The sequence below is a fragment of the Trichoderma virens genome, assembly GCF_000170995.1.
Source record: "Trichoderma virens Gv29-8 chromosome Unknown TRIVIscaffold_86, whole genome shotgun sequence".
NCBI lineage: Eukaryota > Fungi > Ascomycota > Sordariomycetes > Hypocreales > Hypocreaceae > Trichoderma > Trichoderma virens.
Window position 1 is genome coordinate 418,996 of NW_014013663.1, and position 15,253 is coordinate 434,248.

Consider the following 15,253-nt stretch of genomic DNA (forward strand, 5'->3'; position numbering starts at 1 on the left):
GTCGAGAAGGCTGGCCTAAAGAAATAGTATAGCATAGCATTAAATCTTTATAATATAAAGCGAATTATCATGTCTCATCATATCCATTTCTCGGTGCTGCTTATAACCGAAAGTAAGCAATTGTTCAATCGATGCGTGGTCTTTTCTCATAAGGCGTCCAATAGTTTCTTCGCCGCCCTGTTATATCTTGGGCTGGGACACAGCCAGGGTTGAAGTGGTCGACGCTGTCTCCAAGTGGCCACATTGCGGTTAGTAGGATCTGACCCTCAACGCACAGCTGCGGCTTCTTCCACGTGGTCCAGGCAAGATCTTGCATAAGGTCGCGTACAATGGTGCGGGTTTGATTCACTGCCTCCTCCATATCGGCGCTCTTTACGCCTCTCTTGATTAAGTATGCATCAGGCGCCGCATCTGGTGATGCCTGGAGTAGAATTGATCGCATGAAATAAAGGTCGCTGCAGATATGCTGCGTAACGGTCCCGAGAGCGGTATGGATCAATGAGTCTGATAGAGTCCAGTCCTGTTGCGACAGCAGTGCCGGTTTCAAGTAGTGTGAAGCGCAACGGTCAATGGCTTCGGCAGTTCTATTTCTACCATCATCGTCCTCTGCCAGTGTGACATCGCCGGGGAGGCTCGGGGCTTCGAGATATGTGAGCACTGTACCTTCCAGCTCGCCGATGAATAAATCCGTTGAAACACTAGCCGAAGCCATGGCTGCCAATCTGTTGCCGAAGCGAGCGATGATCATGTCTACAACTGCTTGCCAATTGACAATAAACTTTCTCGGCTCCACGAACAAGGTCTGTATGTAGTTCTTGATGTCTAGCAAATGCTCTCGCTGTGCTGCTCCTAGTCTGATAAGGTCCGGCCGATCTGGATCTGTATTAGAGATGTTGATGGGGAAGAAGAACCCAGACACCATGGATGAAAAGTCCATTTGAATTCGGTCGCCTCCGAGGCCGTCATATCGCTCAGTGGCTGCCCTTGACCACAAGTAGGGTATCAAGGAGAAGTCATCTTCCAATCTGTCCTCTGGGACAAGTGTCCGGATCGAAGAATCAAGGTTCAAACCGGAGCTGAAATTGCAGTATATGACCTCGAAGCCAATCTCCATGCGCATAATCCCGTCCCATCCCCATTCGGTGATGAGATCGCAAAGTGCTTTTGCGCGATACATTTCGCCCCCCATGTCATCCCAGCGCGAGCTATTGCTTTGACAAAGGACTTCGTCTTGTGAATCTAGCGTCCCAACAGGGCTCTTGCCTGCCGATGTGCCATCCAGATAGAGAAGCTGTACATTGCGTGTTGTCTGATAGGTCTGTAGATACCCTCTTACTCTTCCTTCAACCTCACAGTCACAGCCATCAATTCCTGCTTGATCAAGGGGTTTTTGTTCAGAGGATAACGAATGGAGCTGCTCATCGCGACAAGGACGACAGCCTCGAGGGCCCCCTTTTGGTACTCGGGCAAAGTTTTCTGCATGTTCAACTTCAAAAGCTAGCCACTCGGGGCCTTCTGGAGGCTGTTCGAAGTAGCCTCCATGATACAGCGAGATCCCGGCCGGCACAACAACGGGAATGAAGCCGAAGCCGTTATGATTCAGCGACGATCCCCATTGACGGCCGGTAGAATGGATGGCGTTGAAGATGTGGTTGGCGTTGGCTTTTGCGCTGTCATAGCTTGGGCGGATTGGCGTTTGCCCCTGCGCCGCCACAACCGAAGCCAGCAAGACGACGAGCTTCATGTTGGCTGCGATGGAAGCCATTGTTTGTAGCACATGTGTAACGACTCATCTCGTGGATTTCAAGCCCAGAAGGAGTTGCTGGCATTACGCGTTCCTTCCAGGCACCAGACTTATTCCGCGTAAGCGGCGGATGAGGACAGCCGCTACTATTGGCTCTACAACCCTTGTTCGTAACCATTGCAAGAAGCGTTATCAGTAGCGAATCACAACGAAGCCTTGGATCTATTGTGGTATGTTTTCTCATGACAGTAGATTGATAAGAAAGCAAGATATTAGTAGGCGCATGCGATTGTCGGTTTTGGTTGTCGAGCGTCTTAGTTGTGTCTGTTGATGATTCAGTGGCCCGACGCGTACTTTGTTTAGACTAGGCAGGCAGCAACAAATCAATTAATGTTAGTATTATCGATGCATGACTTTATAGTTTCCAGATGGGATGAAATATGCAGTTACTTGCAACAGTTTTTTGGGATTTTTCTTTGTCGTTTAAAGCAACGAATCAAACCCGCTACACACGCACATAGTGGTTGATTGCCCTACTTGCGGAGCTGTCTCGAGACCAAGATGATTAATGCATTACATTAACAACATGACTTTCATTCACCTGGTCGCTTGGACACCGACCTCCCGAGCGGTTGACATTTACTATGAAACAATGAAGCATGAGTCTTCTCTTCACAGCATTTCTTGCTCACGTTGCTGCAGGTAGCCGTCATACCGCTCGTGTCCGTCATGTGCACCAGAGAGCCGCTCAACTAATATCGCCAAACGCTGCTGAAGGATTCATCTCGCAGCTCATTCACTTTGTGTCTATCAACTATTTCAATCATGTTTGTTAAGAAACACAGTGAATCGTCACTGCAAATCATAACATTTGGAACCAAAGTACAGGTACGTGTACATGCACTTCTAGGTAGGTACCTTGTTCCGCACTGACGTTTTCTCTCTCAGGGCAACTGGCCGCCAGCTGGCCATGGTCTGCTCCTTCCTCCAAGTCGTTGCCCAGCCAAAGCCAAACAAAAAACAAAACGACAGAAATTCCACGGCCTTTTCTTTTTCTTTTCTCTTCCTCTCCAGATCCTCTTCTTCTGTCCAAAACTCCCAATCTTCAGCGCCTCGAAGACGCCCAGTGACTCGCGTCTTCGCTTTATTCCTGTGAGAAGAGGCTCATCTGCTGCTTCATCCTCACAGTCTCGCCATCGCCTCTTCTCTTGTGCATCCTGTCAGGTTTCCTCACCACTCCCGTTTCCCATACACAAATCCATCTGGTGTAGTCACTTTGGATCAACTCAGGTAGCAAAGCTTGTCATCTGAACTGAGTCGGCATCTGCTGTATCGTCTCCATCTGATCACTAACGCATCCAAGTCTCCCTAGGTGCAAGAAAAGGCGGGAACGATGGCGGATAGTCTCCGCCTCTCGCCCGTCTTCGAGCGCGTTCAGAGCGACCCTCTCAGGAACATGGAGGGTTTGAACCCAGAGCGTGCCTTGCGGTTGCTGCAGCCACGCTCTCCGGAAATGCCAACCAACATATCGGTTGGGCCACGGATGTCGGGTAGCAACGCCCTCAGTCTCGGCGTGGCTACCTCTCAAAAGCAGTCGGGCGTCAAAAAAGAGCTCTCTCCATCGCAGAATGGAAGAGGAGCTCAGCCTCTTGTGCATCTCCCAAAGAACCCTACCTTGGTGATTGCGGGAGTCAAGAGACCTCGCGATCATCTGGACAACTCAGAGTCGTACGCCCAGAAGCACCCATGCTCAAATCCTCCCTCATTCCCGCCTCGTGAGTCGATACATATTCGCCGTTGCACCTGAGTGATACTCATCTGCCTCACAGCACCGCCAACAAATATTCACACCATCTACTTGGAAAGCCTTATTACGCCACGCTGCCTCTTGCTGACAATCAAGTCAAGGCGTGGCGATGGCAGCCAGGCAATTTTGACCCAGTATCGTTCAATTTCGAATGCAGGCCTGCTTCTAGTAAACGCGATCCAAGCCCGGCTAGATCTCCCTGTTCTACAGCTGCCAGCTCCAAACGAGGTGGAGGGGAGTCTAGAGCGGGTCATTCAAGGGGACCTTCTGGAAACTGTTTGGTGCGATATCACACCCGAGGCAAAGTATGCCTATGCGCGCCAACTGCGTCACATTCTCAACAATATGCGTAGTGGCATGAATCCAATTCATGCCGACTCGACTACTTCAGGCACGAGGAGTATGCTAGGATCCGCCATGTCAGGTCCCTTCTCTCTGATGCTGGATCAGCATGTCCAGAATACATATTGGGCAGTACGTGTTGAGCCCACATGCCGCCAATTTGTTGCTTTCTTGGCGTCTTCATTCGTTCAGTCCGTTCCGACACAAGTTACCGATGCTCTGAAATGTCAGTTCCGGTCAGACTATAATATCCGTTTCACGCATGGTGAACTGAGCCCGAAAAATATCATCGTTCAAAACAGCAAAATAGTGTGCATTCTCGGCTGGGATAGTGGAGGTTGGTATCCAGAGTGGTGGGAGTACGTCAAGTTCTTCGAGGCTCGCACTGCTCCTGAAAACCAAGACTGGTACGACTATGCTCGCGACATTTTTGTTGAGACTTTCCCAAACGAACTTGTGGCGTATCAGGGCATTGCCAGATGCCAGAGGCAGTAAGGCCGCATGGGAAGATGCAATGGAATATTCCATCGCTCTCTTTGCGAGTATGATGTTTTTTTTTTCTTTGGCCATGCTCGTTTGTCTCTTACCAAGTCGTGCGATGGATTGAGATCCCTCCATCGCATGTGTAAAGAGAGCACCACCCGTCTATTTGGCAAGAATGCATATGTATAATGGCGGCAGAGATAGGAGAGCATGGTGTATGATCCAAATGTCAAGTGTAATGTATCCATACACATAGGGCTTCAGTTACGTTGTGTGTATCGTTCTGAATCGACTCTAAGTAAATAGTGTCAAATCAGCAATAGACGAGTTAAAGCTGATCCGAGTATGTTGGCAAAAGCAGCAAACTGTGTCATCTATCCTCACCCTCCCAAAAGAAGTGGCATGCTGTCCAGATAGGTACGCTTGGGTCATTTTATCCTACTATCAACAGACATCGCAGACTCGTAACAGTATGGAATGTGCTACGAATGCCAGTTTATTTTACAAATTTTTCTGTGCAAAAGTAGATGTAAAGGTCTAGTTACCGAATCGCTTGGAAACGGTTCCCCAGTTGATGACGTCCCAGATAGCGCTGAAGTACTCGGCCTTGCGGTTCTGGTACTGGAGGTAGTAGGCGTGCTCCCAGGCGTCGATGCCCAGCAGGGGCTCGAAGTTGCCGGTGACGGGGTCCTGGTTGGCGCGAGTGACGAGGCAGAGGTTGCCGGAGGACTTGTCCTTGACGAGCCAGGCCCAGCCGGAGCCCTGGATGCCAGCGAGGGCAGTGTTGGTCTGCTTCTTGAGATTCTCGAAGGAGCCAAAGTCCTGGTTGATTGCAGTCTATACGTTCGCAGATGGTGGTGAGTAAGATGATTTACGTGAAGGCTATGAAGCAAAAAGAGTCAAGTCATACCAAGAGCTTGCCCTCGGGCTCACCACCGCCGCCCTTGCCGTTGGGGGCGAGGTTCTCCCAGAAGAGCGAGTGGTTGACGTGACCGCCGCCGTGGAAGTTGAGCAGAGGGGCCTGGGCAGCGGCAGCCTTGGAGTCGCCCTTGGCCTCAGCCTCGGCGAGGGCCTCGACGGCAGCGTTGAAGCCGTTGACATACGTCTGGTGGTGCTTGGAGTGGTGGAGCTCCATGATCTGGCCGGAGATGTAGGGCTCGAGCGCGCCGTAGTCGTCTGAGTCGCGATTTTTAATGTCAGCTCTGCTCTGCTGCACGAATCGGGGCGGTATTCTGGTTCTCGTTCTTCTTCAGAGACTTACAAGGCAGGTCGGGGAGAGTTGCCTTGCCGCGGGTGAAGCTCGTGGTGGCCATGGCGGCGAGAGGCTTTGCGGCACGGGCGCGGAGGCCGGCGCGCAGGAGAGGCGTCGTGCGGAGGAGGGAGGAAGACATGGTGGCTCTGTTGCAGCTATTCGCAGGTAGGTAAGCAAATATCCAGGTTGTCTGTTAGATCGCGGGAATTGGAGATGCGACGGATGAGGGGCAGGGCGCAAGAGCTTGGAGGGGAGCTCAATTGGGAGATGAAAGAAGAGAGAAGAGATGGGAGAGAAGACGCTTCAATTCAGGGTTGGGCCTTTCGATGATGAGACTGCAAAGGGGAATTGCAAAATGCCGAAGGGCGCTTACCAATGGATACAGAGGCAGATGTTTTTGAGTGCGAGCAAAGATGATGTCAAGGGAAGAGCGGAATTCGTCTTCGGGCCAAATGGAGCTGCGTCGGATTGCCGAGCTCTGGCGGAGCTGAGCGCATCGTTTCGTCACTTTGGTGGGGGACCTGGGGGGAGCTGTCAGAAGAGAGGTACAGGTACGGGAGAGCTGGGAGCTGGTGGCGGGGAGCGGCAGTGGCTAGGGAGAGCTGGTGCTGGTACAGGTACTTGCAGCAGGACACAGCTCATTACATATCCAAGGAACCTATCAGACACCTGATATTATAATGCTTAAGTAGGTATCTTTTAACCTAATATCATCCAGATCTACTCTCGGGATCGTGTCATAATCTTCGAGTATGCATGCACTCAATTACAAGGTCAGCAAGGCAGATGTTTATTGATGACATAAGCTAACAACAGCTCCCTTTATCACCCTACCTCAGCTACATAAACTTCTTCTTTTACCTAATGACAATCATGGCCTAACAACTATCTCGTAGATTTTAGATAAACAGCTTGAAACATCTTCAATATCATCTAATACCTTGTAGGGGGAAGAGCAACCCATCACGTCGATCCTCTAAAGATGAAAATGTTACGTACCTAATTTCTGGATGACGGTCTAAACTAAATCACAAACAAACCAGCTAGGTGTATAAAGCTAAACTCCAAGAACCATTTTCCCAGATGCGACATAATATTTGTCTGAAATGAAATTGCATTAAACTCTTTCTGAAGGGTAAATCCTAGGGAAATCGTTTATCGCAGATACACTACTCTACTAACAATCCGCCACTCTATAAATTCACTACCTATCCAGTTTACATGTATCTAACTGCCAACGCTCCTTGCTCCCGCACTCTTGACCTCATAAAACGATGAAAAACCCATAGCCTACATAAACAGCTATATACACCCAAGAGAAGAAAGTTAATAAGTCATGGTCATATCAAATCTTCAAAATCCTCTTCTTCACAAATGAGGCCGAAACTTCCTTCGCAACGGAATCCAGACTTTGTATCACCTCAAAAAGCTGATTTCTACTCAAGTGAGGAGAGACGGTGCACATGCGCAGGTTCAACACTTTGGTAATCCTCGTCGTCAGCGGTGCTGCAATATCTCGTTCCACCGCCAATCGCGATATCTCTGCATTCACTTTATCGCAGAACTGATCGAAATCCACGCCATTACCTGGAAGCTGTGAAGTAGGCGGAACATAACGAAAATTGAGAATCCCCAGCTGGGCTGGCGAGAGAATTTCCCAATTTTCAAAGCCTCGGAAGACCAATGCCGCGAATTCTGCGAGATCGACTCCGTGGTCAATCATATCGCTAACCTTGTCGAGGCCCAATCTCTGAAGTGTGAACCAGAGCTTCATGCCCCGAGCCGGTCGAGACATTTCGATCCCTCGGTTCCAAAAGTTGACCTTCTCTGAGGAGGCTTCATCCGCGTCCCGGATATAAGACGCGCCCGTGGCAAAGCTTTCGACTAGATCGCGCTTGTCTCGGACGAGTATCAGGCCGCAATCGTAGGTTTGGAACAGCCATTTATGAGCATCCCACGTCAAACTATCTGCGCGACCAATACCGTCGGCACAGTGCCTATGTGTCTTTGAGAGAAGTATCGATGCTCCATATGCGCCATCGACATGAAGCCACAAGTTTTCGGATTCAGCTATATCAGCGAGCCCGTTCAAGTCGTCAATGCCTCCGGTGTTGGTAAGACCACAAGTTGCTGCGATCATGAATGGTATCAAGCCATTCTTCCTGTCGCTTTCAATCTGTTGCCGAAGGCTGGAGGGTTTTATTCGGTAATTTGAATCACATTCGACGCGACGGATCTGGTTTCGATGAAAGCCCGCCACGACTATGCCCTTTGCCATTGAAGAATGTGTTTGCTCAGACATATAAATGACTGCCTTTGGCCTCTGTTCGAACTGCAATTTGGCATCGCGTGCGGTTACAATGGCCGTCAAGTTGGCCACTGAACCTCCCGATACGAAAATACCACCGGATGATGATGGAAACCCGGCTTGTTCAGCCAGCCATTTGATGAGAGAATCTTCCACGGTACTGGCACCAGAGCTCTGATACCAACTACCGGCGCCGACATTATACATGGTGGTGAGTATGCTCCCCAGGAACGAGTTTTCGTCGACAGGAGAAGGAATAAAGCCAAAAAACCTAGGATGGTCCATTGCTATTCGATGGGACATGATCTTGGCCATGTCCGCAACGACCTGGTTCAACGGTGATGCGTGTGTGCCTGGCCGTGCGGCATTTCGCATATATGCGAGTTCGTCCTCATTTGCTATGTCGACAATTCTTGATGACAATGATAATTTCTGCGTTATTAAGAAATAATTGCAGAGCTCCTCCATCAGTTGTATATGGGTCGCATTTGGTGATGCCCGCTCTTCATCCTGATAAAAGCTGAGATCGGCCATTATAGTGGTGTAACAAGGTTGCGTAGCTCAGCTACTATAATTTCAACGAAATGGTCGACTTTCAAGAAATTGCTTCTAATTATTACAGAGGATCTGTATTTGTTGATATACTGGCGCAAGGCCTACTATTTGACCGAAAAAAAAAGCCTTCACATATGCCTTCCTATTCCATATCTTGGCTTTCATGTTGTTCAGGCAAGATACTCCAAAAGTGTCGCGGTTGCCTATAGTCAGCCTACTTGTATTATCCAGCTGCGGACTAGATGTAATGTTTTCAGCTGAAAGGCATAACTTGGCAGCTGAAAAAGGCACTGCCTACGAAAGCAGTAAGCATCTTGACTTTTCAAGGGTAGATCCTCTTTTAGCGCTCATAGGGGGTAGAATCGCTCTCTGTGCAAACAACCAATCCGGTCTTCCAGCAGCTCAGCGACAATTACGCGTATGGGCAGTCAAAAGTCCTGCGATGGGATTGGGTGGATCTGTCTCGGAGGCTATTGCGGCTAGGTAGAAGGAAGCCACTAAATTGATACGAGTCTTATAAGAATGGATCTGGTCCCCAGTCTGGGACCAAGCCAAGCAGCATGTGAATCATGCAATTCTACCCAAGGTCCCGCTCATCTCGGTGTCGAATACCACCAGCTATGGGGAATTCTAATAGCCCAGTGGTCGAGAATTGCTCATATCGCATATCTAAATGAAAAATTCTCCCTGTCTGACAAGTCTTCAAGGCCCTTGTCAAAAGTGGGCGGTCCGTGGACCCTTGTGCGCTCTTTGTTCTCTCTATCGAGCACAAAACGAACCACTTGTGCGAGGAAGAAGCAAATCACAAAGCAGATCAAGACGCCTGTGAAGCTTTGGCCGAATTTGGGAGCAAATTTCCTTTTAGTGACAATAGCATTAGCATTCGTTTCGCCGCGAAGGGAAAAAATGGAGCTCATCTTTGTGACTTACTGATCGAAAAGCAAAGAGCCCGTAACGTTGCCTAGCGAGTAGCCAATAAAGGTTCCCGAAGCGTACACAGCCTTCTTTGTATAACCACCCGTATTGGAGGTGCCCAAGCCGATGCATTGGACCCAGGCCGACGAGAAGAAATTGAGCAAATAGAAGGCGAAGATTTTTCCTCCTCTGCTGTTGTCGAGTTTCCAACTTGAGTGCATGTCAGTTTCTTGAACAAGGAATGTCATGTAAGGAGGTATCCGACTTACAGAAGTGAGCAGCCAATAATGACAGGCAGGCAAGATAATGAAATGATGAAGAATCGGGAGTCTTTCCAGTGTCTTCCAAGGTAACCAGAGCCCAAAATACAGATGAAAGCCATTGCGCCGGTCGGAAGATTAAGCAGGAGTGAGGTGTAAGCGTCGAAACCCAATCCGTTAAACACGATAGATGCAAATTGTGTGACAACAGCTGAGCCCGTGCAGCTCAATAGAGAGAGCACGAGAATTCCCCAGAACTGAAACTCGAACAAAGCCTCTGCGATCTGGTAGAACTTCACCTGTTTATTTTCGGTGCCTGCGTTGTTAACACGCGTGCGCTCGACGAGGCGTTCTCTCTCACTCTCCGTAAAGCCTTTGGCGCGCTGAGGTGTATCAGGGAAGATCCAAAGCAATGCGACGCCCCAAAGGAAGGAAATGCCCCCTGCAAATAAATACATTATCTGCCATGGCTTCAATCGACTGCTTTGAATGTGGGCGAGTCCGAAGTTGATGACCGGGGAGATTAAAAGAGAGCCACCGCTGAATGAATACCATATGCTGGATCGCAAGACCTGTTCCGAGTGCGTGTACCATGTACCAACAACGAGCATGAAGACGGGACTAACGCCAGCCTCAACCACGCCAAGGAAGAAGCGATTGGCAATAATGCCTGCATAGGACGTGCATGCAGGCGTGGTGAGCATGATGATGGACCAGACGATTGCTAGAATGGAACAGGTACGCTTGGGATGGAACCGCTGTGCTAACAGCGAACCAGGATACATGCCAGCTATATGGCCAAAGTAAAATACCACGGATACCCAAGCGTAAGACTTGCCCTGGGTCAAGCCAAGATCTGTTCGTAGACCAAATACAGCTGCTTGGCCAAGCAAGCCTTTATCCCAGTACTAGTAATACAGAACTGGTCAGTTACATGTATTCGCCATTGCCACAAAAGCCATGTGACACTATAGAGGAATGCATGAATCCCTACCTGAAGAGCATATGTAATACACAACTGGGAAATATACCATGTCAGTATCTTGACCAGACAACATTTTGACAGTCGAAACTTACCACTGGCATCACACGCCAATCAATCTTTCGCAGCAGCGCCCGATCCACATCTTTTTCAGAGACATGGGGCAGGCTGACTTCGCTGGTCGCCTCTACGGCGGTTTTGTCGTCCGTAGCCATCAGAGCAGTGCTGCTATGAGAAAGCTGAAGAAGAAAAGAAAACGAAACAACCTCTAGAGAACGATGATCAGTTGCCTACCAAGGCCCGGGAATCAGATTAAATACTAGGAAAAAAGACGGCAATGGAGCATTCTCCACCCATCCTCTGGAAGATCAGCGCCCGCAAATCGGATAGAAACAAATGGTTATTTCCTTGTTCAAAAGCTAGACAGGGTATACCGACTGGCATGTAGATCAACATCCCGGTAATCTCAACATACAGCCTATCCAGCAGTAAGCATTTACACAATTAGTTAGGGAGTATAGCCTATCATTAGTACCACCTTCATTGACGCTGGGACACAAATTGTCTGTTTTCATGTTGTCAGAGTGTATGTACTTGCTGTTCTGGGATAGTGAAAGCCATGCGGGTTGACGGCCGCTGATACCAACCAAGCACCATCTTGAACTAATGTATGTTGTTTCTGCCCCTCTCTGAGTTTTAGTTACCAAACGGTCAGCACTTAAGAGGTTAAACGTCCGATTAGTGGCTTCAGGTACATGAGCCGACTAAAAGTAATAAGAGCAAGCGTAGCCCTATGGCGGCCCTATCACTGCCGGAGTAGCTACAATGGTTCTTTTAATTGCCGTATGTTTAGCTATTGTGAAGTTGTGTAAATGACTTCATTTACAAGCAAGGGGAATAAGCTGACAATGGGTTCCACACCGCTCTATAATGGAGGTTAAACGAGAGAACTTTTGCCTAGGATAAGCGGTGAATTGCGATAACATTGGGCGTCAGCATCAGTGATTGATACGAGTATGCTGAGTAAACATTGCTATTTTGTGAAAAGGGGGCATATATACGTCATTAATGTAATCTACTCTAGAACAGCGACACCTGATCCGCGTGGATCGTCTAATTAATATACTTTTTCAATCCTCTTAATCTTTCCTTGGCAGTCTCCAGCACTTCATCCGGTTTACATACAGCAAACCGCATCCACTGTTCTCCGATATGTTGGTTGGCCGGTGAGTAAAACTCACTTGGCGGGATTGCTGCCACTCCGAGTTCCTGGATCAGGAACCATGCCAACTTAAAGTCTCTTGGGCGGTTAAGCACATGGGTGGGGAAGTCGTAGTTTTCCGGTAGCTGCACTTTGCTCATGTTAACCACGACGAAGTAGCCACCTTCTGGTTCTGAGAAGGGCATGTCAAGCTCGTGCCAAATCTCATTGAACAAGTCCATCTTGGACTTCACGTCGGTGATGCATTCATCCCAGAAGCCATTTTCTTCGGCTTGTTCGAAACCTACGTTTTCATTAGTAAAAGTTTATGCACATGTTACTGTTAACGACTTCAACGTACCAATGGCGAAGGCTTCTTGAAGAGGTGATGGAGAGCAAAAGCAAATCCGGGCATGCGCCTTTGTAACATATGAGACGAGTTCGGGCGGGCCCATTACCCAACCTGTTCACTCAGTCAGTTTGCGAAGATATAACGCTGTAAATAATATCGTGAAATCTCTTACCAACTCGCCAGCCTGTGGCATAAAAGTTCTTTCCCGCCGAGCTGAGAGTCAAAGTAATGCGCTCCACCTCGGGCGACAAGGTTGCAATGCGAGAAAATGGGACATAGAATAGTCGGTCATAGACTTCATCAGAGATGATAAGAATGTTGTTCTCAACACACACGTCGGCAATCTGTTTCAGTTCTTCCGGGTTGAAAATCTTGCCCAATGGGTTGTCTATCACATCAAATCCGTCAGCGACAAAACTATTACGTGGATACACGGCGTTGACTAACGAGGTGTGTTTAATACGAGCATTCTCGTGCGGGGAGTAATGGCTTTCTTCAATGCCAAAATGTCGAGCGACCATTCACCGGCTGAGTGAGTTTTTGTCATTCCTGACTTTGGTGGCTGCAACACCACAGATACAACCTTCGCTCCGGCCATCTCAATATTGCTGATGTATCTGTTTTATCTTAGCATCAAAAATCACATATCTCTATAAGCCGGCTATCAGGACACGGCACAAGAATGGCGCGCTTACTGGTCGAAAAACGGCTCTAGCAGCAACACCTCGTCGCCCTGCTGGAGAAAGGCCATGCAGCAGCTCAGAAAACCTTCATTAGCGCCGGTGGTGATGGTGATTTCAGTCTCCGGGTCAAGCTTCCGGCCCCAGAAAGGAGAGTAGGCATTGGAAATGGCCTCTCGCAGACGGAGACGGCCTTTTGGCGGTGCGTATTGGTTGCAGTCAAGGCGCTCTACGGCACTTTTTGCTGCGTCGATGAGAAACTGAGGAGGATTGTAGCCGAAGAAGCCTTGTCCCATGTTCACCACGGGCTGATTTGGTGTAGATGCGGCTGCAGCATTGATAATAGACCTGAATGCAATTAGTGAGTCGCAATCAAGGCAGAAGATTTGAATGAGTCTCATATGTCCACTCACCACACATCTTGCACGTTGCCAGCTACTCGCGGAGAGGGCTGAATTGGCGACTTGATTCCGTTTTTTAACTGAGTCATTGTGTACTGTAATTAGAGCCTTTGGATTTTGAGCAACTATTCTTCCAAATGGTCCAACGCTTCAAACGAGCCGCAGTGTTAGCCATGGGCCTGCTTTATATCTCTTTATTCTACCGAGCCAGAACAGACAGCGCCCCGTACATCCCGGGTAACTGACGGCGTCTAAAATCTTACGAGGGTGGATTCATTTTGCCATCAGTTTTCTCAAGTCCGGGCGCACTTGCGCCAGCTTACCGACTGTGTTAACTTGATTGAAGCATGACTCAATGTTCCTACCGGCCTTAAGTCGCCCGTATGGGGTGCTATATACTCGTATTACTGCTGGCATTCTAGAGTCCAGTCGAATGTTAAACTTGGCCCCGTATTAACCCACCTAATACTATGTTTCCATTATGCTAGCAATCATCTACACTGCTGACTTTAATGATCTTTTTGTTTCTGGGTTCCTTTCGTTCGCTAGTCGATTTACTTTCGCCCGTTTTCGCAACATAGCGGCCCGCAACTCAGCCAAACGAAGGCATGTCTACTTAGCAAGTCCAAACTTGCCCCCTATGGCTACCCTTTCAACGAAATCCGATGCTGCTTCGTAATAAGCTCAGTGCTCATTCTGATGACTAATTCCGCCGCCATCATCCATAGGCGATACTGGCACGGGATTGCCGCGACAGATTCAACATCACATACGTATTTCCCTTTATGCCATTACTATTCCCTCGGTCCATCTGACGAAACCCCTATTACCCGAATTAAAACATGGACCACAAGGATGTTTACAAAATCGGAGCTACAAGGTATACCCAGAACTCCGATTGTCGGCGTTGGGTTGTTTTGTTCATTGATCCGGCCTCCGGATCGGTGTTTCGTCTGACAAGCTCCAGACGTTTCGCCCTTCGTGTGTGGCTGAGGCGAATCGGCTGCTCCACTGCGGAGCGACATCCGTAGTCTATAGAATACACGATTGCCGCCCCGTGTGAGTGTCTACTGTATTACGCAGCAGGCAAGTCCGGCAGATTTCCGATCACCGGTCAGCCACATACGTGAGTATGGATGTAAACCGCACAATAGCCTACCTGTAAGGCTGATGGTGACGACCCACTCTGTTCAGCACAAGCAAGCTCTATCGTGTTTCGTTAGCCGTAGCTAGTGAATGATCTCAAAATTTATGTATTCGCATTTGGCATTTGTAGCTACGAGATTTCCACAAGACTAGACCCTTGTCCCACGAGGCCGATTTGCCATGCTTGATGGCGTCGTCGGCGTGATACCAGATAAAGCTAGCATTCTTACCTTGAAAGGGAATGTCGCATCCGGCTCTGATGGGCTGGAAAAGTAATCAGTTTATTACCCCAAAGGGAAATTGTTGCGGTGCTGTGAAATATCAGATCTTATCGATTCGCAGCTTAGACAAGGTATGCTATGACCAAGGATATATTCATCACCTCTTATGCATAGAGTGTCCGCATCCTTAACATAATAATATTCCTACGAATCTCAATGTGATCTCACTCGCAAAAGGGTTCATGTCTTATGTAGGCGATTGGTTTTCTAGTTTTCCAACAGTTTGTCCTCCCCCTGTATCACAAGGATCGACAGTGTATTGTTTCACTTGTGATGTGCTTGACGCCGAGGCTCATTGTCATCATGACTGTACATTTTAATACCGAGGGATTATCCCGAAATGACAATGTGACTATGAGGGCTTCTCAAAGAGTACATAGTCCTTTTGCTCTTCAATGGTCTTTCCCGACGACTCAATTCAAGTACTGTTTATTGCATAGCCCCCTTCCCCTACCTATTTAGGTATCATCATAGTTAGTTGATCCTGTGCTATAGAGATGTTATTGAGTTGGCACTATCTGTTCGGCAATCAACACTCAGCTCC

The 15,253-nt window shown here is 48.5% G+C and overlaps 6 protein-coding genes across 6 annotated transcripts; 1 reads left to right on the top strand and 5 right to left on the bottom strand.

The window, feature by feature from the left end:
* Nucleotides 1-15: 15 nt before the first annotated feature.
* Nucleotides 16-1,744, bottom strand: TRIVIDRAFT_182477 (uncharacterized protein; the record flags this gene model as incomplete). The annotated part of the gene is made up of 1 exon (XM_014097124.1): nucleotides 16-1,744. One exon carries the CDS (start codon nucleotides 1,742-1,744, stop codon nucleotides 125-127), a length of 1,620 nt encoding a protein of 539 aa, XP_013952599.1.
* Nucleotides 1,745-3,137: 1,393 nt separating this feature from the next.
* TRIVIDRAFT_68424 (uncharacterized protein) lies at nucleotides 3,138-4,388 on the top strand (the record flags this gene model as incomplete). Its single annotated transcript, XM_014097125.1, has 2 exons — nucleotides 3,138-3,519; nucleotides 3,574-4,388. The coding sequence occupies 2 exons, from the start codon at nucleotides 3,138-3,140 to the stop codon at nucleotides 4,386-4,388; spliced, it is 1,197 nt and encodes a 398-aa protein (XP_013952600.1).
* Nucleotides 4,389-4,618: 230 nt separating this feature from the next.
* Nucleotides 4,619-6,028, bottom strand: TRIVIDRAFT_77156 (uncharacterized protein; the record flags this gene model as incomplete). The annotated part of the gene is made up of 4 exons (XM_014097126.1): nucleotides 4,619-5,213; nucleotides 5,287-5,552; nucleotides 5,638-5,783; nucleotides 6,002-6,028. 3 exons carry the CDS (start codon nucleotides 5,765-5,767, stop codon nucleotides 4,914-4,916), a joined length of 696 nt encoding a protein of 231 aa, XP_013952601.1.
* A 945-nt stretch (nucleotides 6,029-6,973) lies between these two features.
* On the bottom strand, nucleotides 6,974-8,311 carry TRIVIDRAFT_194182 (uncharacterized protein; the record flags this gene model as incomplete). The annotated part of the gene is made up of 1 exon (XM_014097127.1): nucleotides 6,974-8,311. One exon carries the CDS (start codon nucleotides 8,309-8,311, stop codon nucleotides 6,974-6,976), a length of 1,338 nt encoding a protein of 445 aa, XP_013952602.1.
* An 836-nt stretch (nucleotides 8,312-9,147) lies between these two features.
* TRIVIDRAFT_47698 (uncharacterized protein) lies at nucleotides 9,148-10,863 on the bottom strand (the record flags this gene model as incomplete). The annotated part of the gene is made up of 5 exons (XM_014097128.1): nucleotides 9,148-9,349; nucleotides 9,422-9,616; nucleotides 9,676-10,574; nucleotides 10,661-10,684; nucleotides 10,744-10,863. The coding sequence occupies 5 exons, from the start codon at nucleotides 10,861-10,863 to the stop codon at nucleotides 9,148-9,150; spliced, it is 1,440 nt and encodes a 479-aa protein (XP_013952603.1).
* An 898-nt stretch (nucleotides 10,864-11,761) lies between these two features.
* TRIVIDRAFT_47671 (uncharacterized protein) lies at nucleotides 11,762-13,371 on the bottom strand (the record flags this gene model as incomplete). The annotated part of the gene is made up of 6 exons (XM_014097129.1): nucleotides 11,762-12,153; nucleotides 12,211-12,312; nucleotides 12,374-12,589; nucleotides 12,649-12,818; nucleotides 12,897-13,229; nucleotides 13,295-13,371. The coding sequence occupies 6 exons, from the start codon at nucleotides 13,369-13,371 to the stop codon at nucleotides 11,762-11,764; spliced, it is 1,290 nt and encodes a 429-aa protein (XP_013952604.1).
* Nucleotides 13,372-15,253: the final 1,882 nt, after the last annotated feature.